This window comes from Platichthys flesus, chromosome 12 (assembly GCF_949316205.1).
Source record: "Platichthys flesus chromosome 12, fPlaFle2.1, whole genome shotgun sequence".
NCBI classification, from domain to species: Eukaryota; Metazoa; Chordata; class Actinopteri; order Pleuronectiformes; family Pleuronectidae; genus Platichthys; species Platichthys flesus.
The window spans coordinates 19,697,808-19,721,497 of record NC_084956.1 but is presented as its reverse complement, the minus strand read 5'-3'; the positions used below and the strand labels follow the sequence as shown (position 1 = coordinate 19,721,497).

The 23,690-nt window shown below is 41.6% G+C and overlaps 3 protein-coding genes across 4 annotated transcripts in view; 1 reads left to right on the top strand and 2 right to left on the bottom strand.

Annotated features, from left to right (window-relative positions):
- Positions 1–13,067, bottom strand: part of ttc7a (tetratricopeptide repeat domain 7A) — a 51,076-nt gene extending 38,009 nt beyond the window's left edge. The window contains exons 1-7 of one of the 2 annotated variants that reach the window (XM_062401252.1): positions 12,812–13,067; positions 12,119–12,305; positions 7,414–7,577; positions 6,925–7,093; positions 2,753–2,883; positions 1,772–1,896; positions 174–252 (exon numbers count right to left, since the gene is read on the bottom strand). In XM_062401252.1, the coding sequence (XP_062257236.1) occupies positions 174–252; positions 1,772–1,896; positions 2,753–2,883; positions 6,925–7,093; positions 7,414–7,577; positions 12,119–12,248 (798 nt within the window). In that variant the 5' untranslated portion in view covers positions 12,249–12,305; positions 12,812–13,067. Of the gene's footprint in view, positions 1–173; positions 253–1,771; positions 1,897–2,752; positions 2,884–6,924; positions 7,094–7,413; positions 7,578–12,118; positions 12,306–12,565; positions 12,627–12,811 lie in introns of those variants that run through there. The other variant, XM_062401253.1, reaches the window with a different exon arrangement.
- A 2,734-nt stretch (positions 13,068–15,801) lies between these two features.
- mcfd2 (multiple coagulation factor deficiency 2, ER cargo receptor complex subunit) lies at positions 15,802–19,589 on the top strand. Its single transcript, XM_062401254.1, has 4 exons — positions 15,802–16,165; positions 16,808–17,032; positions 17,189–17,348; positions 18,020–19,589. The coding sequence occupies exons 2-4, from the start codon at positions 16,845–16,847 to the stop codon at positions 18,149–18,151; spliced, it is 480 nt and encodes a 159-aa protein (XP_062257238.1). The 5' UTR covers positions 15,802–16,165; positions 16,808–16,844; the 3' UTR covers positions 18,152–19,589.
- A 326-nt stretch (positions 19,590–19,915) lies between these two features.
- On the bottom strand, positions 19,916–22,458 carry prop1 (PROP paired-like homeobox 1). The gene is made up of 3 exons (XM_062401440.1): positions 22,362–22,458; positions 21,164–21,393; positions 19,916–20,502 (listed from the first exon to the last, which is right to left on the bottom strand). The coding sequence occupies exons 1-3, from the start codon at positions 22,456–22,458 to the stop codon at positions 20,131–20,133; spliced, it is 699 nt and encodes a 232-aa protein (XP_062257424.1). The 3' UTR covers positions 19,916–20,130.
- Positions 22,459–23,690: the final 1,232 nt, after the last annotated feature.

Here is a 23,690-nt window from a genome sequence, read left to right as displayed (position 1 = left end):
ATCTTGCCAAAGGACACTTCGGCATGCAGATGGGGAAGAGTGAGGATTGAACCGCCAACCTTCTTGTTGGAGAACGACCACTCTACCCGTAGGACACACCTGCACCCCTTTATGTTTGAGTGTACATGTGTGTGTTTCTGTGTGAGCGAGAGACAGAGAGAGAGAGAACTCACCTTTCTGAAGCTGTGAGACCCTCGTGACTCCACCACCCTGAGCACCCTACGCAGCTGGTGAGCACCTTGTGCGAGATGACTAACATACAAAGGGGGGCGTATATCAGTGTGATGTACAGGCTGTGAAATTGTAACAAATACCCAAATATAAAAACATAGAAGTGGCTTGTGGAGAGGAGAGCAGATAAACTCGGTATCACAGGAGCAGAGATATTCTGTTTGCACACTGTACTCACATTCCCAGAGCCAGGGATTGCCACATACAATATGAAAATTGACTGAAGCAATACTCTTGATGGTTGTTGTTTTATTCTAACATTTTCCTCACCCTATAAACATCGGGGATGGTAGAGATAAGAAAAAACTGTGAGTGGCAAAAATACAATCAGCACAGCTGACAAATTGATCACCCAAAGAAATTAACATTTTAGTGGTTTCAACAGAAACATTGATAAACTGTAAATGGTAAATGGTTTGTATTTATATAACGTTTTTACAATTCAGTTTTCAAGGACACTGAGGCATACAGATGGGGAAGACTGGGATCGAACCAACGACTCTACCCCTTCATCCACCTCTATAAGTCGTGTACCTGATAAACTGGCCACTGGCTGTATGCAACAGTCTCACAAGATCCATGCTTCTTTAGTTTTTAAACACTGACACCTACTGGTCACAACGTATAGTACATCTCCCCTGCACTGGGGTCATGCAGAGCCTGAAGGCATTTTGCCGATTTATTTTCCTCCTCACTGTTCTAAAACGAGGACAGGAGGTCAGAGCCGATGGTTCCCTGCATCACAGACGAGGATGAGTCAGCAAAGACAGCAGCCTCTAAACCTACTGCATAGCCAGTGACGTCACGTAAATACAGGTGGATGAACTATGATGAATCAGTCTGAGATTACATAAGGCCATCAACACGAAAATCTATTTAAAGAGGTCCATTCATTTACTATATTAATCAATCAATCAAGTTTTATTTTTATAGCCCATATTCACAAATTACAATTCGTCTCATAGGGCTTTAACATTGGTGTGACATCCTCTGTCCTTAACCCTCAGCAAGAGTAATGAAAAACTACTAATAACCCTTTTAACAGGGTAAAAATACGTAGAAACCTCGGAGAGAGCCACATGTGAGGGATCCGTCTCCCAGGACGGACAGAAGTGCAATAAAGGAAAACATCATCAAGATTAAAGTTTTTAGCAGCATTGATAAGGGATGTTAGATATAGATTTCCTTAAAATTTATCCAAACTCAGATACCTGAAATAGGTGATTCATGAATGATTTGTGATGTGATTTGTAAAAAGAAAGGATATATGTTTACATGTAATGTTATTTATATGAAAGAAGCAGGTAGGAAGATTCTTCTTCTTCTTGCTCTTTTTTCATTCGTGGATCGTGTATATAAATGTATTATTTTGTTTTGTTTTTGGAGTAAACTAAAATAAAGGAAATAAATTTAACTAAACTCAAAGATTATTAAAAAATAGTGAAGATAAAAAGCCCTTTTAACAGAGCAGCAAAATGCATTGGAGAGCAACAGAGAACACGAACAGACACTTTGTTGGGTGTTACATTGATCGACTCACCCCCTGCGCAGTAGACAAATGTAGGCGCTCTGTAGTGCAGCTTGCAGGAAATAGCCAAGTTCAATATCCACAGGTGGAGGCAGCAGATTGGCTTTGGCTGTCTTAGTGTGGGGAGTGGTTACTGTCTGTAAATACATGCACAATAAAGTTTATATTCAATTCAGTCAGGTGGACATTAATAAAAATAAAAAAGAACTTAAGAGTAAGCATTAGATGTCTAAGGTTTTTATTTTTTTGTAAACTGTATTGTCTCAGATTGAACTTCTTCACCAGATAAAGTCACTGCCAACTTTTCAACTGTAAGCATAGGCAACAAAACATAAAAGGTCAAAAGTAGAAACACTTATGATGCATAATGAGCCCACTTATTATCGTGTTATTACTACTGGTGCATCAACATGAAAGCAGGGCTTTCATAATAAAGTTGGGTTAAGACACAGAATATTTAAATTACTCTTCAATATTTGTGAAGTTTAATCTATACAATATTGATCTGAAAATAAAATAGCAACAATAACTGGAAAATGTATAAAGTAGAACGGAAATATTCAAGCATTTTATTTTAATGAGTAATCTGCATGTTTTGTTGATTTTTAAATATAACTTTGTAGCAAACAGACATTAAATATTAGATTTCATCAGATAATGCACTGTTGCTATTTGGTTATACTATAATAATAATGTGCCGTAACTCGGACAACCATCCTTAGTTTATTTACATTATACAGAATACTATTACTTCTCAAAAAATGTTAGAGAACTGGATATAAATACACTACACTAATATACTAAAGAATAAATATACTCAAATAAACAATGAATAAAAACAATATAAGTGATTAACACAACTCCTCTGTTAATAAACTGCACTTAATTCATGCAAACACACATTATACAACTCTAATTTCAGTGTAACTGACCCCACAGAAACACACTGTCACATAAACACACTGGCATGTTGCTACATGTATAACACTCCACCTTATCGAGCTCCTGCAGGAAGGACAGAGCAGCGTCGCAGGCCCTGAGGTAACAGGACAGACTCTCCTCCTCCCTCTCTGAAAGACGAACCCGAGACACTGAAGAGACTATCTGATGGTCCAGAGACAAACCTGAAAACACAAGGATGTTACCATCACCTGCTGCGCCCCCCCGAGCAAGGGTGGTAATTCATATATACGATAAGATATTCTATTTAAAAGCTACTGCACATAGTGAAGCACATGCCTCCGCCAAGGCCCACCAGTCCCCTTGGAGTAAATCAAGTTGCACCAATAGCACACACTCATAGATCAGTCCCCAAAATGTGTTATGTTATTATTTGTCCATCAACATCCATTAATTACTCACTGGGAAATCAGTGAACATGTAAATAAACCTGCCCAAATCTAACTTTAAGAAAGTGATTCCTGGATTTGTCCAATATCCTGCTGACATACCAACCATTCAATGGACAGGGGTGAGAGCACGTAATCGGTAATAAAGTAAAATGTCATGAATCTGATTATTAAAGTTGCAGATACCTTAATTGTTTTAATACCTACAATTCACAATCTGAGAAAATTCTAAAGGTCCCAACTACCCGAACAGAGCTGGGTAAGTCTGCCTCATGCTTCCTGTATGATATACTTGAAATGAGCTGCAAGGACGAACTAATGTTGTTTCCCTTTCTGGGCAAGTTTACAAATCTTTACAAATCTGTAGAATATAGAATAATTTCATTGTTTTTAACATGTGCTTTTTATTTTCCGTGATTTCATTTTTGCCATCAATTCCTTTATTTTCTTCTGTCTGCTGTGTTTGTGTGTGCTATTTGCTCCAGATTGTATTTATATTTCGAACTTTATTATTCATTGACGCTCAAGTGACGTATACATACAAATAAATTGGAGTATTAGTTTTGTAGGTGCTGAGGTGCCTTTTTATTTTGGTGGCAATCGCAGAATGGTCAGTTCCTCACCTCCTAGCCAAACCAATAGACAAACCAAAAAGTAGGAAAAAAAGAAACAGCTAAAAATAGTCACAGCAGCAACATAACTCTGTGACTGGAGGTCCATTACTAAACCCACACAACAGACAGGTATGGCTACAACAGTGTATCTACCAAAGATCAGCAGATTAGTATTGTGAGCATGTGCCTGTGCATATAGCTGCTAGCATTACTTAAAACCCTGAAGTAATATTCTTTCATCAGCACACCGATTGCCCTCCAACAGAAGCTATATTTGTTTCTGGATGTCTAAATTTATGAGACATGTTTTACTATCTTTGCACTGTAGATGCATGAATACAGAGGAAGCAGTGTGTAGGGCAGTGGTGTCCAGATGCCTGCTCTGACGCCCGTTAGTGGACTTAATGGTCCAAATAAACGCCAGAGCAGGAACTTTTCTAGACCGAGGCCTGTGATGGACAGCAGCCTCAGGCCAGACTCCAGGCCTAATCGAATAAACAGACAGCTGCCGGGAGACAAGACATCATCATCCAAATATTCCCATCTACTGTAACTTCGTTCCCACAGCAATATACACTACGTACACAAATAACTACACCAGCCCCACAGGAGCTGATCCGTCTCCTCACGTGGCCTCAGAGGCTCCAACTGTCCAGTGAAAATATCATTTAGTGGGTTTCAAAACAATCAAAAGGAAATCAAGGTCTGACAGTTATTATAACGAAATCGTCTTCAGTTTCATGGGCCTGACGTCATGTCCGATTAACAGGAAACGGGGAGTGTTATGGCATGATGATAATGATGAGTGTAACAAGATTGTCCAGTGCTCCGAGGACAAAACGGGCTGTGTAATGTTCTGTGACTTTTCACTTTCATCACGTTGGGATTCAATGTGTCAAGATGGACAGAAATACCAATATCTCTCGGAAAGGGTCCCTCTGTTCTCAGAAGGGTTTTGCCAAGTTTCTTCCCTCTGATTGTATCTGATATGAGAGTTGATAATGTGCACTGTGAGAAAACTCAAAGTTCGTCTTTGTCTCTCAGAACTGTACAGGGCCAATATGTCAAACTTTCATTAACACGCTGAGGTTAAAACTTGAATAGACATAACTATCTGCCCCATTGAGCTGATGTTCTCCAGCTGGGTTACATCCATCTCCACTGACTGGATTTCATTTGGCCAGCCCTCCACTCCCACACAGGGACGTTGTGGTTTTTAAGGAGGTGATATCACCCAGCAGAAGGGATAAGGAATAGGATCATCAAGGATATTAACGTGTAGAGCTGCTCAGTCTTGGTGTTTTTCAGAGGAACATGCCAGTCGACAGTGATGGTTCTGCTCATTAACAAAGATGTAAACTGTGCAGCTCTGTCCGAGTTTCAAATCGTGATAAAAGCTAACACAAGGCTCCAGCTGACATATCACTAAAGCTGTAAATAGTGTTATCTTTAGCATTACACACAAGTTGAGTGGAGTAAGACCACGGCACAGGTTTCTCTTAATGAATGTATGACATTGAATCCTGTGTAACTTTTGCAAGCTGGGCCCCCCCCAAAGCTGGTTAGGGGTAGTTTGGGCCCCCCCGCCGCGCGGCCCGCCAACACCGCCTTCAACTACACAACAATATATAGATAGACAGATAGCTTGGAGACAGTGCTATGCTTGGAGATGGTGGATTGTTGCTGGAGGCCATCACGTTTACCTTTTAAAGAAGTCCACAGGCTTCTCTTTCAAGTCCGGCTGTTTGGTGTAGAGGTGCCTTTTTAATTTGCATGGCTTCATGCTGTCATCTTCCAGCACCTCGGCACACAAAACACACTGAGGACGTTGCTCAGTCGTGCCAGTGACGGTGAAACCAAACTGCAAATAGCTCTCGTCATATTTGCGAAGCTTTGGCTTCTTCGCAAGTGGCGCATCGGTTGCCTGACTTTTATGAATCAGAAACTTGTCCATAGTTGTGTTTGTTTGCTGATACAGTGTGTGTATTTTTCTTGATTTCTCATAGAATACTTTATTGATCTTAGACACATTTATGGTGTTGGAATTGATGAGTGTGTGTCATTTTGTGTGGACCCAAATAAAAACCTAGTCAATTATGAATTATGATTTATATTAAATATTTGCTAGCTGCATTCTTTGATTCTCTGCAAGAGGTGTGAGCTGATACGAACTTTACTAACTGCTCACAGTGTGAAACCATTGGCAGGGCCGTGGATTACATCACATTTGCATCTTTATGTGTGTGTGTGTGTGTGTGTGTGTGTGTGTGTGTGTGTGTGCTAATAGGAACAGATGTGTTTAATCGTGTAATTGATTGACACACTTTGCTCCAATAAGCCTGCAGCGTTCTGCTTTTGCTAGATTCGCCCCTTTACATCCCTGGCATTAGTGTGTGTCGATGTGTGTGTGTGTGTTTGTGTCTGTGTGTTATCTGTGACTTTTCTAAAGATAACTATGGTTAAAGTACAGTATTATATTTTACTGCCATCCTCCATTTAACAATACATGTACAATAAAAAGGTATTTTAAAGATATTTTTTTATTTCTTGCCCATATGTGACAGCTTTGAATTGATTTTATGTTTACTGTAAATAACAATGGCAGCTCAATTTGTTTGTCACAATTATAATATCTGAGGCCTGAGGAAGTTTACTCAATTAATACACAACTTTCTAAAAGGACAGTTTCGGATTTAATATAACTTGGGTCCTGTTTGTGTCAGAAAAAAGAAAATACAGCTCTTTTTTCAGTATATTCAGGCAGTTCGACCTTCTCTCTGATGAATTGTATTCATATATTTTTATGACGTTTAAACAATACCTTGTCCCCTTAGGGATGATTGTAGCTGATTGTAAATTATGTTAATTGATTTATAAGTTTATAATGACATTCAAAAAAAAAAATCCCAGCTGGTAATATTTATTATATGTTATTTTGTTATATACTGATTATTCTGACACGAGAAAGTGCTATATAAAAGTAGCAAGGTGAATGTTCTTTAAGGTCTATGATCATTGAAACTATAGCACATACAGTAGGTCGGTTTTTAGGTTTCAAATAATGATTCTGCCAACCTGAACCTTCCATATATCTTTTGCTGATTTCTCTATAGTGACGTTGCCAGATCTGACCATTTCCCAGTGTGTATATATAATGTTGCTGTTGCCAGTTGCTCTTTAAGTTTAGAGAGGCCTCAGGTACCTTTAATAACAAATGCCTCAGCCAGCAGGCGAAGGTGATAGGTTGGCTGGTCATCCTGTGTCAGCTCCTCCAGTCCCACCCTGGCACACATTCCCTGGGCGTCCCGGTAACGGCCCTGCACATAGTGCACTTTAGCCATCAGCAGCAGAGCCTCATTCAGGTACCTAGGCTGGAGGACAAGAGGGGATGAATGGTTGGTAATAACTGGGGGAAAGAACAAGATAGAGATTTGTGTACATAGTGAAGCTTCCAGTGTGCCGTCCCCTAATGCACCTTTATTAGGGTCACATTAGGACAATGAGCTTTATGGAGGCAGAGAGGGTGTAAGAGTTAGATGGTGATGGCACAAGCAGAGGACTGACACGCAAACACACAAACGCAGAAAGGCAGATGGGTGGACAAGATAGAGAGCAGGTATGCACGACAAGCAGGGACGGACAACAAAGTAACAAAGGCAGGCAGCAGATACACATCACAGATCAGACTGACTGTGAGACGGCCTCGGCTCAGGATGGTGTTGAGGTGTCCTTTGGCCCTGAACAGTCTGGACTGGGTCTTGTCCAACAAGGGTGTGGCGCGCCGCAATAGGTCCATGTTTTCCTGCAGACACTCCTCCAGCAGCGCCTCCGCCATCATCAGGGTCCCGTAATCATCTGGGGGCGGGATTTGAAAAGTTAAACGTGAACTGAGTTTTGCTGGAGCAGGTCTGGAATCAGGGTCACAGATCATTTGTTTCTGTAGCCAAAACAAACCTCACTCAGGCCACTAAAAACAACATTTCCCACTGGCTCAGGGAGAAAAGTTCCAATATACGCCACAGTCGTCAAATCTATTTAGAAGCTGCGGTTTCCATTTCCCTCGTACTTTCCTCAAATAGCTTTAACTTTGTATTCACATGATAAAAACTTCACATACACCTACTCTGAATCATGATATCACCGTTTATTCATGTGATAAACAAATCCTGTTCTGCCTCGATTGTAGCTGACATATAATCTTTGTCCAGAGCTCGAACTAGTACACACATTTGATTAAAGCCTTCCTGTTGAACTTTTCATAGTGTGTTTGTGTGAGTGTATGTGCGTGCGTGTGTGTGTGTGTGTGTGTTCGTGTGTGTGTGTGTGTGTGTGTGTGTGTGAGAGAGAGTGAGTGTGTTCTGATGCCAGTGCAGTGTTTAAGCTCTGATATACATGACATATTTGCCAGTTGGTTTTATCAGCAGAGTCAAGGCGAAAGCTCTCAGTGAGGTGGGAGGTTTAAGGATAAACAGCAGGACGAGGCTCTCCCACAAAATGTCAAGAAAAAAACACAAGGAGCAGATATTTAATAGATTTAAAACAAGTGTGTGTGTGTGTGTGTGTGTGCTTGCATGTGTATGTGCTGACGTTAAAGTGGCTTTGATCTGTAGTTTTTGTTCAAGAGTGGGCATTTGTTTGTTTGTTTGTTTGTTTGTTTGTCTGTTAGTTAGTTTGTTTGTCTGCTAGTTAGTTAGCAGGATACGACAACAACTACTGTATTATCCACATCCTCTGGTGGAAGGATGTGGTGTGGGCTACATTTTCTTGATTTCTCATAGAATACTTTATTGATCTTAGACACATTTATGGTGTTGGAATTGATGAGTGTGTGTAATTTTGTGTGGACCCAAATAAAAACATAGTGGATTTATTGTGAGGGGTAGGGCTGCAGTATTTTGTCTGTCGCTGTCATTATTAGGACTATTAACCTATAACTACCACCAACATGTAGCTAAGAAGTTCAACGTGACCTTGGCTATTAGTATTGTTTTAATTTAGGAAGGCAGCTGGGCATTGGCGGAAGTACGCACATTGCTGAGTGACATTTAAGTTGTGAAGGGTGATATTTATACTGACATGCCCGATGTAGAGTTTTCACTTAAGAGAGATAACCAATTAGGTCCTTTACATACTTCCCATGTACTTAAATCTGTGGAGTTAAAGCCCATAGAAATGTAGCAAAGAGGAATCAAAGGCAAGTGGACTGCTGGTAAACTTGGAGGTAAATGCTGTAGCTTTAGAAAACTCCAAAAGACAAATGTATCAACTTGGCTAATGTTTAATAAGGAAAGAAATTGATTCAACATGTTTGCTCAGCCCCAAGGACACACACTGTGTGTTTAAGTGAGGCTGAAAGTTAACAAACGTTGTTAGTTTGGAAGAAAACTCCACAGGGCACATAAGGCCTATATTAGGTCTAAAATATACTAGAATCAGTCTTCAAGGTACCTTGTGTTCTGTTTGTCTTAATTCCCCTTGGACGTCTAAACCCACACAGACCCCGGATAACCACAGAGGACACGACCCACTGGGCTTCACCTTCCCTTTCTCTCTGTGGCCTTGTAGAATATTGGTGCACAACATGATTCTTTTATAAAAATCTTCTCTGAGGCTGATTCATATCAAACTACTACTGTTCTTATTATACAGATGAATTCCTCCATTATTCAGCTCTATCCTTTACTTCATACAACAAGGGAGCTGAGAACACAAAGTAACGTAGGTGGTGTTTTTACTGGTTTACAGCACGGTGGAGGTTTATTTCCTCACTGCTTTACATGTCATGAAGCTCCTCCAGGTCAACTTAAACTCCATGTTTTGAGCACACTGACAAGGTCAGACCAGCAGATGTGAAGCACGCACTGTGACGGCCTCCAGGTCACATTAATGACTGCCTAAATAAGTTATAGACTACTTGTGTTGAACTAGCCTTCATTATCTATTTGTTTACTACAGAACTCTTTTAACTTAAAATAGCAACTTCAAATTTAGTTTGATGGTTCACTTGGAATAGAGAAAATGGAGCCGCTTTGGTTCCCACTCCTCAACCTGAACGTCTGTTCCTGCTCTATGTAGCTTTGGTGAGAGCGTACGATCTCCTGTGAGAAGTGTGCAACTGACTGATAATCACAGCTTCCAATGACAGAATCAGGTCCAGCAAGTTCAAAGTAATGATGACCCGTAGATCAGATAAAAATACATAGAAGTCATTAAAAAACTGTTTATCTCTGATATTCAGTGAGGAAACTTTTAACATATGACAAATATGTTTCAGCAGCAGCTCTTCTGGTTCACGAAGCTGGGGATCATGGGTAATATCCACTGTGAGCACAGAGCATTCAGAGCTCTGCCTTTGTTTATATATTAAAACCATTTAATCGCCTGACATGAAGCCCAACAGAATCAATGACCATGTGTGGCTGTAGCTCAGTAAAGGTTACGCCGTGTTCCTTTAAATATTTGCTGCGTTGACCTCCCTTCTTCAATATGCTGCTAAACATAACACACGCAGGGTTCTGGTCCAATTATGAACCTGAAAAATGTCAACACTAAAGGTGAGGCACATGTTTCTGCAAAGCTGTTTGAGGCAGTTCAGGTTGTATCACTGCAGTACAGTTCCACAGCTCTGTTTAAAGCAATGCATCATCAGGAGGAAATGTGATGCAAAAATGGAAAAGGGAGACATTTTGAGATTTCTAAATTGGAGTGTGAGAGAGTAGGAATGGAGGAAGCTTTGGGAAAAGGGAGAGAGAAAGCAGAGCACTTCAAATTAGAGATGAGTCACTTGTGTTAGCCACAGGGTGACGCAAGTCTGTACGTGTTTGTACTAATAAGACCCAGGTACATTTTTGCATTGTTTGAGCCTGTGGCCCAGGTCAGAGGATACTCATATAATTGTAATGTTACAGTGTGTCTTCCCAACAAAAGCCCAGAGACAAGTTTCTGATCTGACTTCTGCTGAAAGTGGGGACTGAGGTCAAAGCTACAGCTCTAAATACATTTGAAACCGTTACTGAAACATGGAGGCAGAGGTTTAGGAACACATGCTGAATTTGTGGGAGATATTTTTGGTCCATTTAACTCTGGTGCTTCTGTGGGAGAAGGTCACAATGATTTGTGCGATGAAATTTGTTTTGTGATATCCTCCTCATACCCACCCTTCTGATTCGCGGTCACCTCACCTGAAACTGTATTTACTTTGTTCAGGTGAGGGGTGGAGGCACATGCATCAGTGACCTACCAAAGTCATGTGTTGTGAGGCCCCGAATGAGGAAGTGTGTTTGCAATTCTCTGTGTGGAGGACTTCAAGGCTGAAGGCCAAGAGTGAACAGATCACTGGTTGTCTGTATCCTTCATGAGGGTAAACAAAGTGGAGGCCCATACACCTTTGATCATGTATACACTGTGTGTGTACTGGAAACTTCCAGCCAGGGACATTTCACTCTTGGAGACATACGGCCACCTCTCTTTGACCCTGCTCTGACGCACCACGACAAAGTAATCAACTTGTGCCTTATTGTTGCAGATCCAGGATCGCAGCTGCGGCCACATCATGGATCGTGGGTTATGACTACAACTACATTGCCTAGCTATACAATATACTTGCCCACATATATTAGTACTGGCAATACCATACATTGTTACTGCTCCCTTCATCTCTGTCAGACCTTTTAATCTGTATAAATACTTCATCATTGATACACCTCTCCTTCCCTCTCATATGGCTCTTTCTAAGGATTCTACCTTTTTTTTCAAGATAAAAGCGTTTTCGCCCTCTCTAGGTGGTTAGGGACAGAGGATTTCACTCCTCTCACACCCTATGAGTCAAATTGTCTAATGGGCTGTAGACATAACAATGCATTATTTACTATGTATTATTATTACTGTTTTTATCAAGTGGGAGACATATGCTGAGGAAACTTGTAAGCACAGTAATATACTCTATGTAGCTGTGAGTCCAAAGTCTAACTTGTGGAGCCTCCTTTTAAATCCCTGTGCAGGAAAATATCAAACCTTTCTGAATTCAAGACCCATATCTACGATTTCAAGACCCATATCTACGTATGGGTCTTGAAATCATCAGTTGACAGTAAGTCCTAATCCTCATCAATGCAACTTATAAAAAAGCATTTCTAGTATCAGTATTTATTTATTTTTTCAACTAAACTACACATTCTGTGGAGGCAACTTCCTGAAACAATTGAGAGAACAACTTTACACCTGATCATGTACTTGTTACGTGACACACCAGCTTTCCAACCTGGACTCCTCGGGACTGCTTATAATCCAGTGCTCTTTTTTTTGCAGCGTGCACATGAAGCAAGAAGCGAACACGAAATGAGGGAGCGTCACCTTTGGACTCAAATCCTCTAGGTGTAAAAACAACACTCGCTCACCGTCCTCGTGGAACCGCGCAGCCTGCATCTGGTCGATGATCGCCGGCATCTTGTCCCACTGGCACTCGGCCCGGCAGCGCTCCAGCTCCACTTCCAGCCGGACCTGGGTGAAGGAGACCCGGGACGCCATCGTCGCTCTGTCCCGGTGGTGACTGTAGTCCCCGGATACGATGGGAGTAACAGCAGACTACACCCGGGGAAATAAATGTGTAATCTGTGAGTGAGTGCGCAGGGATGGAGGGTGGAGTGTGGGTTACGATAAAGCCACAGGAGGACATGACTAGCAAAGGTAAACAGTGAGACAAATGGTACTGTTTTTCTTTTTCAGTGTTAGGATGTAATGTGAACACAGCAGCGAGTTGTTATCTAGCACAAGTCTAAGTTGTAAACCCTTTCATGTGGAGTATTTTCTCACTGTGCACTTTCCAACGCTCACTTTTTACGCACTTTTACGCACACTTTACGCACGAGGCTCCTGTCAGTTATGGGTTCCTCTTGACTAAATTGTGAATTGAAGGAAGTGCGTCCCCATAATCTCCTGCACTAACACTTTAACTGGATCAGGTTGGAGCTTAAGTAGTAGCGCTGCTCCGCTCTGTGCCCCCCCAGCTGAGGCCGGATACATGCTGCATGTATCCGCAGCTGTTAGATTCTTCTTCTTCTTTTAAAAAACACGTTCAGTTCATAGATAACCTCAGTGGGAATACAACCCGTTCATTTGTAATCGCTTGGCTTGCTCCCTGATCTGGCTCCAGCCGCAGCGGCAGGCGGACACTGGCCAACCTCCTGGCTCAGTGACAACCTATTACATCTGTCATGTAAGTCAGGCACAAGGTTGCACTTAGACAAATAGACGATCACAATATTTTTTTGTTTTGCGTTACACTAACGACATTTACTGAGGGAGAATGAAGATTTCACAGGGATGTGCTGAACAGTGGACACTAATGTCCTATGAGCCACAGTACAGGTGGGGGGTGGGGGGGGGGTGACTGTGAGTCTCTATCAGCTACTTTATGACATCAAGTATAACCTCGAGCCTCCTGAACAGGGATTTAGCGCCGTCATTTTCTTTCTGGAAACTTGACATTTGTTTGACACTGATCCACGCTTCTCCTCCTCCTGCCCTGCGCGCGCTCCTGTGCGGGGCTGAGGAACTGACAGCTGAGCGGCTGCGTGCCTCCCGCCCCCTGCTGACGTAATGACCGGCTGCTCAAAGAGGTTTTCTCTCGGTCAAGATAGAAACGGTCATAACACCACATACTTTGTTCCCTCGAAAGCGCCACAAGTGCCTCTAGCGAGAGCAGGGGCGTCCAGGAATACAGGAAGTGACAAGGAGCAAAGTCTCAAAATGTTCATCTCTTGACCAGCCTTGTGCTCCTGCAGTAACAAAACAATGTCCTGACTGTGTAAACATTTGAAACAACTATCCCCAAACAATGTCAGTCTGACTTTGCTCCAGATAGGACAGTTCCGTGAACTCTGTCTGATGTAGAGTGCAGCGAGGTGAATTTAATGTCAGAAGTTAGAATTTAGAACAATTAAAAGAATAATTAATAACACTACGCAGCAAGGGTTATTTATAAATCATGATGGTGAAGGCCTTATCTGGCCCAAACTCATTCTATCTTTATTGTTAAGAGTTCAGTCAGACAGAGACTATAGGTAAAATATTGAAATCCTCACAATGTCCAACAGGTGAAGCTGTTTAACATGGGAACATTTGATAAAGGAGAGAAGCCTGAGAGCAACAGGATCAACATATAAACCCACTCAGGAGCTGGTGGCGCGAAAAAGAGTGGAAATTGTCTTCATGAAGACAACTTTGATTTTCCCTATGGTGAAATTTGCCGTCTCCTTTATAATCAGGATGATGCCTTAAATGACACCAAATACTCTACCCAACTGAAACGGACTGATTCACTCCATTTTGTTTACAGTAATTTATACTCAAAATACAGGATCAGGGCTGTAACATGATGGGTTGATGATATACAAGTGACTTTATGTTAACACATGTTGAAACCTCTGCATTATTTCACATTTGTTTCTCTTTTCTATGTGTGTCTGTTTAACTCGGTCATTTAAAGTACTTATCATTATATGACCTACATTCCTGCTGGTTACTTAATTCCTTAAGCGATAGACAGACAGATATTTCAACTCACTCTTGTTCCTAGTGAGTCCCGACAAATCTGCATGTGAAGTGTTATAGTTTTATTAGAGAATCTTTGAGAAAAGTTAAGGCAAGTTTGTTTACTTGTTCTCTACAGTACTCTTGTTCACGGTGACCCCCCTTTACTGCATGTACACAGGACACATGGACACAGATTATTCACCCCACACTGCTTTATTGTGACCCCTGTTATGTTATATTAGGTGAAAACCCAGTCGCAACATGACATTACATTACATTACATTTAGCTGACGAATGACTCTTCTCTCTTCACAGCTCCCAAGAACCACCAGCAACAAATTATTACTGCCCGTTTAAAGGTTTACTTAAACTCTGTTTTTGCTTCAGGGTGGGCCAACAGCAAAACAACAAACAAAAACAACCTCAAGGCGAACCACCTAAACTTCCCTACTCAAATTAAAGAAACAAAAAGTTACTAACCTAACTCCTAATCTGATAACAGGGGTCAAACAGAAATGCTACCACCCACCCCTAACAAACCGTGCCAGTACATCAAGCAACATCTCTTAACACATTCCACAATGTACAATCTGGCTGCCAGTGGCATGAGGACAGACCGCAGGAGCTAGGGGACGCCGTCCTCTCCACCTGAAAGCATGGAGGCTGGAACCAATCAGCTCCCTGGAAACAAACCTGCACACTCACCGCGATCATCCACTCACACCTGCAACACATCACACACAAGCACCACAGCAGAGAGAGAGGGAGAGAGCATGCACGTCAGGTCTCAGAAAGTTTTTTTGTAGGATAAAGTAGAACAACTGAAAGGCAGATTTTAATAATTTTCTATAAATTTACTCACAACTTGGTAATAAATATATGTAAACAGTCTTTGATAGGTGACACACATATTTTACTTCACAGGGTTTATGGTGACGTCTACTGACTGCATGTAAAGATTCAAAAGGTTTTACTGTAACATTTTTGACAAAAATAAAGGCAAAGCTGGGTACTTTTACATTATGGCACTGACCGCTTGCTAATAATTAATATATACGCTTTTTTATTTCTTGATAGGTGACGGGATATTTCACCTCACTCGTGTTCATTGTGATCCCCATTGTCAGTGTTTCAAGTCTTAGAAGGTTTTACTCTGGAATATTTGAGAAAATGAAAAGCAAAGTTGGCAACTTTTTTATTTCTCACAACTTGCTCATATAAAAATAATTAAAGCTTAAAGGACCCATCGTATGCCCATTGTACCACAGTTGATATGGTTCCTTGGGATCTTAATGAAATGTCTGTTACATATTTTGGTCAAAATACCACAAGGATCATTTAAAACAGGATAGACCTGTTCATGGTGAACCACATTCTGCATTTCTTGTTTCAGAAGGTTTCACTGTGTAATGTTTGAGAAAATATATATCCGACTCTTGCTACTCTTTTCATTACAGCATAATAAGTAACTAATATTAAATATTATTTTAAAAGAGATTCTAGTGTGGTCGAAACGGGGTCAACACAAACTCCAGGAGGATTGTGGGTAATGTAGTATTTGTTTTCAGACATCGCGAATAAACCCGCTTTCCTTAAAAATGCACTCGTTGTTATACTCACTCTCTGCTTCTACGGGAGCATATACATGGGAGAAGTGTAATTCTTCCCAAAACAGTTATGTCTGAAGTGTCTAGACAAACGAAGGAAATGCGGCGGGTTTTGAAGTAAACACAACGGTCTTTCTCGCTTCGACTGTTTCTTCTTTGAGAATATCAACCAATCAGCATGAGCTGTCGTGTCCAAGCGGGACTACGGCAAGCGGCTGGGTCCTGAAGAGCTGTGAGTCATCGTCACAGAATAAAGCGGAGTAACAGTCCACGGATCCAGGTGCAGATACACGTTCGCTCCAGGTAGGTGCTGACGTTACTTCTATAATAACCACGCAGACATTTACACTCCTTGTTATTTCAGTGCAGTCTTACATCGCAGCTTCTTCCCGGCAAATGTTAGCATAGCTGATTAGCTAAAGCTTGTTTCCCTTCATTCCGGGGGCAGCACAGTGTAGTAAACTCCGGCAGCAGCTGTGAGTCAACACACACGTTTGTTTGTGTATGGCGGTTTCACGATTCGTTTTAAATCAGTGTTCACCAACACAATGGGGATTCATCAACATAACAGAAGAGGCTGTGTTAAGGAGTGTTGGTTCAAATAACGGGACACTGAGAAAAACATTAAATGTTTAAAAAAAGTAGAATTCTTTATTTCAGACATGTGGTGTCAGACAAAGATATGTGTCATTTACCATAATGTAGATCAAAAACAAAGCTTAAAAGTATTTTTAAATTCTGTGTGTGTGTGTGTGTGTGTGTGTGTGTGTGTGTGTGTGTGTGTGTGTGTGTGTGTGTGTGTGTGTGTGTGTGTGTGTGTGTGTGTGTGTGTGTGTGTGTGTGTGTGTGTGTGTGGTTGTGTGTGTGTGTGTGTGTTTCCTTCTGTCTATTTGTCACTTTGTCTGTCTGTCTGTGTCTCTTTCTATCTGCTTGTCCTCCTGTCAGTCCCCCTGTCTGTCTCTCTGTCTGTGTGTTCATCAGTATGAGGAGTGTCAGGTCTGCTGTGCCCTGTGGGGGTCTGCTGGTCCTCTTGTCCTGCTGTTTGCTGGGTGTTTATTCTCAGGTGGATCCGCAGCAGCAGCAGCCCCCCCCGCCTGTCATAGAGAGCGCAGCTCACATATCGGCCCACAGTCACGGTCGCATGGACAGAAACATGGTCCAGGACAAAGAGTGAGTGATATCTCTCCACATTCAAGAGGCTTATTTGCACATAGTGATGAACTCTGAACACAGGCAGCAGCAGCAGCAGCAGCAGCAGCAGCAGCGGCAGCGTTCACAAACTCTGTGTATTCAAGAGCTGTGTTTCTTGTTCTCTTTGTCTCCCAGCCACATCATGGAGCATCTGGAGGGAGTGATAGACAAACCGGAGAAGGAGATGACACCCCAGGAGCTCCAGCTTCACTATTTCAAGATGCACGACTACGATGGAAACAACCTCCTGGACGGGCTGGAGTTAGCCACAGCGATCACACATGTACACCGAGAGGTAGGTGCTAGTGGTCATGTATATTTGCTTTTATTCTCTTTGAACACATTTAATTATTTGTATTACTTATTTGTTGCTTTATTGTGATGCTTTTCTTTGAACAGTTATACCTCCTCCTATTGGTTGTCACGCCACCCTCTTGTCTCTGTGCAATATGCCCCAGGCCACTTTCTTGTTTGAGTCAGAACTTTGTCAGATTTCAGTTTCCTTTCAACACTTGTTGAAGTGTTTGAAAATGTCACCTTTCCAGTTTCTTATTTCTTTTTTTTGTCTAAATGTGATCTCAGATGAAAAAGAAGCATCAAACCATTAGATACAGATCTAAACGGTTTTGACTGCCATCTTGATATGGAAGAAATAAGCTTTTCGAACAAGAGACTTCAAATGTCAGAGTAACAAACATGTGGTGGAAAAAACTGCAATACCCAACAATCATGCATCACATACTGGAGCATACCATGCTCATATTCCTCAATCTTGCCTGTTCTGATTTAGATTTTTTTCTTTTCACAATAAATGTTCATCAAGGTCTTGCTCGGCCTTTGACCAAAGATTTTTAGTGAGTTTCCCATTTGAAACGTTTTTCTGATCCTCAAACTGTTATTTTCTTTCAATCAATGAACCAACACAGACATTTGTGTTTTTTTTTTATCTTTTCTTTCCTTGTTCAGGAGAGAGGGGAGGACAGCCAGCCAATGAAAGAGGACGACCTCATCCAGCTCATTGATGATGTTCTGAGGGACGATGACAAAAACAATGACGGTTACATTGATTACGCAGAGTTCGCCAAATCACTGGAGTAAAGTGTCTCCACATTTCCTCATGTCCACAGCAGCAGCAGCAAAGAAGCTGCAGAGAGGGTGTACGTAAACCGAGAAGCCGCCCAGTGAGGTGGAAGACCTTCATTCAGTCTGTTCTCGCTCTCGCTCTCTCTCTCTCTCTCACACAGGCAATCACAGGATTATTTGTAATTTATCATAGTTTTTTGAATTTTTTTTCCAAGTTGGAAATCAGGAGAAAATGTGTTCCTTTCATACCAGTAATTTAATAAGCATATTTTTTTTTCTCTTGGTGTATGCTTATAATTACATTTAAAAAGGGCCAGCTCACCCAAAATCAATAACAAATATTTATTGTATAATCTTGTTGTTTGGTTGATCTGACCCTTGTATGGTAGCACTGTAGTGTGTCTACATGTGTGTTCTTCTTTTCAGCGTCGCTACTTTAAATTCACTTGGAGCATCTAGACTGAATGTCATCAGTTTAAATGAACAAGTTTATATTTCAAACTGTGTTGCGTAACTGTCGGATTTAACTGACGCACACTTCCTGTTTGGACCAATCGATTTCTCGTGTGAATCAATTTCATTGGCTGTTTGTTAAACGAGGATGATGAGACGAACAGGTCGTTCCCATGCCAACAGCAAGCTGCCTTGCTCGGATGTGTAGTCAGTGATGTAGTATGTGTTTGTAGAGTAGAAAACCTTGTTGAATTGATGAAGTGATATTTTTTTTGTGAGAGAATCCTGTGGTTCGATGCAGAACAACATGGATGTGAATGTTTCAAGCCGACTGACACACTGTGTCACATCAGCACCTCACGTTTATTCTTGAAGTGGTTCTTCATCATCCTCCTGTCGCCGCTCAGCGAGAAGTTCCCACAACAATGGCCTGTTGTCATATAGTGAATGTAAATCAGCACATCACTGTGCAGTGTTGGTTCTTTATCACTGGATAGGCAAAGACTTGAAGCACACTGGTTTATGCACAGCTCTGATGCTGAAGATGTTAGCTGCCTTTAAAATATACTGTAACTATGTTTGTGTTCATGGCATTGTTACAGAAAGTAGCTTAATGTGGCAGGTCATGGGTTTAATTTCTGAACTAACAAGGAATGGACATCATGTGAGAGCAAGTTAAGTTGACAATAATTGGGTTGAGGGTCCTCAAAACCGTCAAGTTTTGACCACAATCAGATCGGTCTGAGGTAAGGATGGACGGAGACGTCTGTATGTATTAGTACGATATAGATACAACACTTTAGGTATGTGTCAAAAATATCTGATTCCTTCTTTAGTCTAAGTTTCATAAGGATTAATTCTATGTTTTTGCCATCCAGTGTTGATTCTTCAATCAGTTCAGGTTGTTGAATGCTAATATTTAAAACCCAAAGTGAAACCATAAAAGATACAACTGTGTTGTCTCTGAAATGTGAAATATAAAAAATTATATATAATCTAATCTTGTGTCTATTTTGTCTTTGAAGTGAGTCATTGTGTAGGATAAAATGGAATTAATGAAATTACCTTTATTCTGCAGATGCACACTCATAAAATACATGTTTAGGCTGAAAAGCAGTACAATTGTTTGTGTAAACTGTCTTCAAATGGTCGATTTTCAGAAAGATGATTTAAATGTCATGACAAAAATAAATTTGCAACTTCATTGAAAACCATGAGATGGCGCTGCAGGGTCCGCAACATAATCTAGTAAGAAAGATTTAAGTCAGTTCGGTAAGACAAAAAAACTTACTTTATTGTCGTCCCACAAACTTCTAACCAAGATAAAAAAAATAAGCTTCACACACAGTTTAAGAACCCTTTTAATATATGTGAACAAAGATAAATGAAAAACTTCAATACATACTCAAAATATCAAAGTTATAAAATGCAGGGGTGAAATAGTAGACTCATTGTGTATGTGTGTAACAAGGTGTTGATCAGAAGGAAACAATTTAAGGTATTTTATTTTGAAATACACACCACGTTTCCCTGGCTACTTCCTAGCTCCAGTGAGAGGTGGGGTCCAGGGGCTGCATGGAGGCCAGAGAGAACATGGGTGAGGGGAGGTTGCCCCTCAGGGGGCTGTACCAATCATCATGCTGGCGCTGAGAAGCATGCTGTGGAGCGACACTGGGACAGGGGCACTGGCCGACCGGGCCCGGGTGGCGGGCAAACGCACCAGAGGGCAACATCGGGGAGAGGCGGGGGATGTGAGCCAGGGGCTGGGCGTAGTACTGTCGGGCCAAGCTGGACGGCTGAACGTGCACGCCTCCCAGCAGAGCCCTGTGGCCTGGCATCACACCTACAGGGAGCAGCTTCTGAGAGGCCCGATCCTGCTTCCGCTGTTTGGCCCTTCTGTTCTGAAACCACACCTGTGGAGACAAAGGTTGGACATGAGGACAGATGAGGACATGTCTGACAGCCTGTTCAGCTCAAGTGGGACATTCAGGCTTTGCCTTGTCATGTCATTACAATACATATACACACTGACTAGACTAATGCAGAATACAAGAGGTCATGTTTTCATGTGCTAGAAAGATGGGTCTATAAAGAACCCATTACATTTAGGTGCAGATCCGGATCAACGGGTTGATTCAGGATTATTCTTTTTTTAGCATTTTCCCTGATTTCTCAGAGAATGATTCATGGAACGTGACGTAAAATATCCGGCATTTTTAGGATCTGTCGGGCCTTGGCGGAGGTATGTGCACTGCAGAATCGATCTAGTTTTTATCCATGAAATCATGCATCATTAACAATCATTATGGACAAAAAAGTCCAAAACCATGATGTTTTATAATCTAAAATGATTCAAACTAATAATTGTTTTGAAGACCGTAGGAAATGTGTTGCTTCAGGACTTCAGGACTGCAACATTTCGCCTTGTGCAAACAGTCTGTAGTCAGCTGCACTTACTGGGACACTTCATGTTCATGTTCGAGTGACACCTGCTTCTCCTGTGATGACAAGTCTAAACTTCTGTTGTGAAAAGTGAAGTTTATTATCCATAAGATAAACATCCCTCATCTTTACCTGTATGCGAGCCTCGTTGAGCTTGGTGATGCGGGACAGCTCTTCTCTGTAGTAGATGTCAGGATACTGGTTTTGTCCAAAGGCCACCTCCAGCTGTTCCAGCTGCTTGTGGCTGAAGGTAGTGCGGTGGCGTCTCCTGGCAGCGGAGGGGTACGCCCTGCTCCGGCGGCTGAGACCAGCAGCCATGGAGGTCTCACACAATGACCCCTTCCTCACCGACTCTCCTATGTCTGTTTTCAGGGGGGAAATAAAGGTTGAGGCTTTGAGTAGCTGCTGAAAAGACTTTTACTTTTTTTGCAGACAATTCTCAAGCTCCTGTTTCTCTTCGTCCTTGTGTTTCCCAGGTTGGCATGATAAAAAAAGTGTCCTAACATTGCAAGAGCGCATTTCACCAATGACAGTGTGAAAAAGGAGGGATTACACTGACTTAATGGTTCCCACTGCCGTCAGGCAACCTGAGAGCCAGAGAGCTTTAGCTGCCAAAGACAACCTCGTGAGAAAGAGATACCAGAAACTGGAGGATTTGACCAAGATTAATAACACAATCACTAACAAAGTGACTAATCTGTGTAATTGGTGGACTGAGTAGACCTTGTCTATTCATATCATGGTGCCTGGAAGAGACATAGACAGACTTGATGATTGGTGAACATCTGGCACAGTTTGTCTTTCCCTCACATGTCCCCTCATTCAAACTGCCTCAGAGGGATTTGTAATAAGAAAATTCCAAATAAGAGGTTCGTTGGATTTCATATCAATCAATCAATCAAATTTTATTTGTGTAGCCCATATTCACAAATTACAATTCATCTCATAGGGCTTTAACAGGATGTGACATCCTCTGTCCTTAACCCTCAGCAAGAGTAAGGAAAAACTACAAAAAAACCTTTTAACAGGGTAAAAATAATGATTAACAACTTTGAATAATGGAAAGATTTTAACTTGCGAACAGGCAACTTCAGCAACTAATGCAGGAGGGCCAGAAGGTTAAGGTTGAACCTGCTAACAGACAATGCTTCTATTCAGGTCTATGAATTAAATCTGTTCTTAAAGACATTTTAAGTTTAAACGGGATTTCTCGGTTTAGACAGTACAACATTATTACTCTTCATTGAATGGCATATACAATTCACAACAAATAAAAACACAAACATTTTTTATCTAATAGTTTTACATCATATCATGTCTTTGGACTCACCTGCACTGGAGCTGACAGTCGCCATATCAGAGTAAACCTCTGCACAGTCCTGGTGGCTCCTCGCTGCTGCGTCCCCTGCTACCTTTACCTGGGCCATGACTTCACCTCTGCTCGGTGACAGGATGGTTCACACTGTCTGACCCCCCCAACCCCCACCCCCGTTCATGTCGTGCCCATGTCCCACCCATCGGGTTTACCTTTAACAATGCAGGTGTGCCTCGGAAACCAGTGGAGCAAGCACATACACATACACATACACATCTAGATAGATAGATAGATAGATAGATAGATAGATAGATAGATAGATAGATAGATAGATAGATAGATAGATAGATAGATAGATAGATAGATAGATAGATAGATAGATAGATAGATAGATAGATAGATAGATAGATAGATAGATAGATAGATAGATAGATAGATAGACTGTTAACAATTGTCATGTAAATCAATAGTAAACTCATGGCAGCAGGGTTGTCTGCGATTTACTTTTTAATTTATTTAATTCTCACCTAAATCTGAAAGGATCATTGTTGCTTTTGAATTCAAGTAATACAAGTGAAAATCTTTTGTGTGCCCTTTAGAGAAACAAGACAGGCACTAAGTATAATGCACATCCCCACCAACGGGGATGTGCAATGGTGCATAAAGTGGGCACCCGTCCACTTCATTCATCAAGATTATTCTCTGAGAAATCAATGAAAATGCTAAATCTTACGATATAAGTGAAGTGATAAAAAAAAGTCCTGGATATGGCTACTGATCCAGATTAGAATTTGCTTTCCTGACCCACCATGTCCTTCCACAGGGCTTCATGGTATCCATCCAGTAGTTTTTGCCTGATTTTGCTTACAAACAACAAACTAACAAACAGACAGACATGGGTGATAACCTTACCTCCTTGGTGGAGATAGTAACTTATGCTGCTTTTACTGTTCTCTGTCAATTCAAAGGCTGATTCAAAGCTGGTGAGCTGCAGCTGTCTTTGTGACCACTAGGTGACGACACAGACACAGGGACCATTCGAAAACTGATTGACAAAACCTCACATGTGCAAAAGGATCAATCCCCAGCATTCGTGGGGGCTGTGAAGTGTGGAGACCACACAGCTGAGTACACACCCAGGTCCTCCAAAAACCCAAGCCCTCTCAGGTCAGTCCCTGCCTCTGGTTCGCTGTGTGGTGACTGACAGGGCACCCCGTCGGCTGGATTAACTCAGCTGAACTCCTCTGTAACCTCCCAGGACCCCAGCTGCTATCAGCGGTTCCCATGATGCTAAACTCAGTCCAGAGTCGATGTGGAGGAATGGCCTTCTCACACTGCACTGGA

Excerpts from the sequence above, each read along its gene's own strand:
- prop1 (XM_062401440.1), bottom strand. The coding sequence starts at position 22,458 with ATGGCCCAGGTAAAGGTAGCAGGGGACGCAGCAGCGAGGAGCCACCAG. Across the intron at positions 21,394-22,361 it reads GACTGTCAGCTCCAGTGCAG|ACATAGGAGAGTCGGTGAGG; the intron begins GTGAGTCCAAAG and ends CCCTGAAAACAG. Across the intron at positions 20,503-21,163 it reads TCAACGAGGCTCGCATACAG|GTGTGGTTTCAGAACAGAAG; the intron begins GTAAAGATGAGG and ends TTGTCTCCACAG.
- mcfd2 (XM_062401254.1), top strand. The coding sequence starts at position 16,845 with ATGAGGAGTGTCAGGTCTGCTGTGCCCTGTGGGGGTCTGCTGGTCCTC. Across the intron at positions 17,033-17,188 it reads AACATGGTCCAGGACAAAGA|CCACATCATGGAGCATCTGG; the intron begins GTGAGTGATATC and ends TTTGTCTCCCAG. Across the intron at positions 17,349-18,019 it reads TCACACATGTACACCGAGAG|GAGAGAGGGGAGGACAGCCA; the intron begins GTAGGTGCTAGT and ends TTCCTTGTTCAG.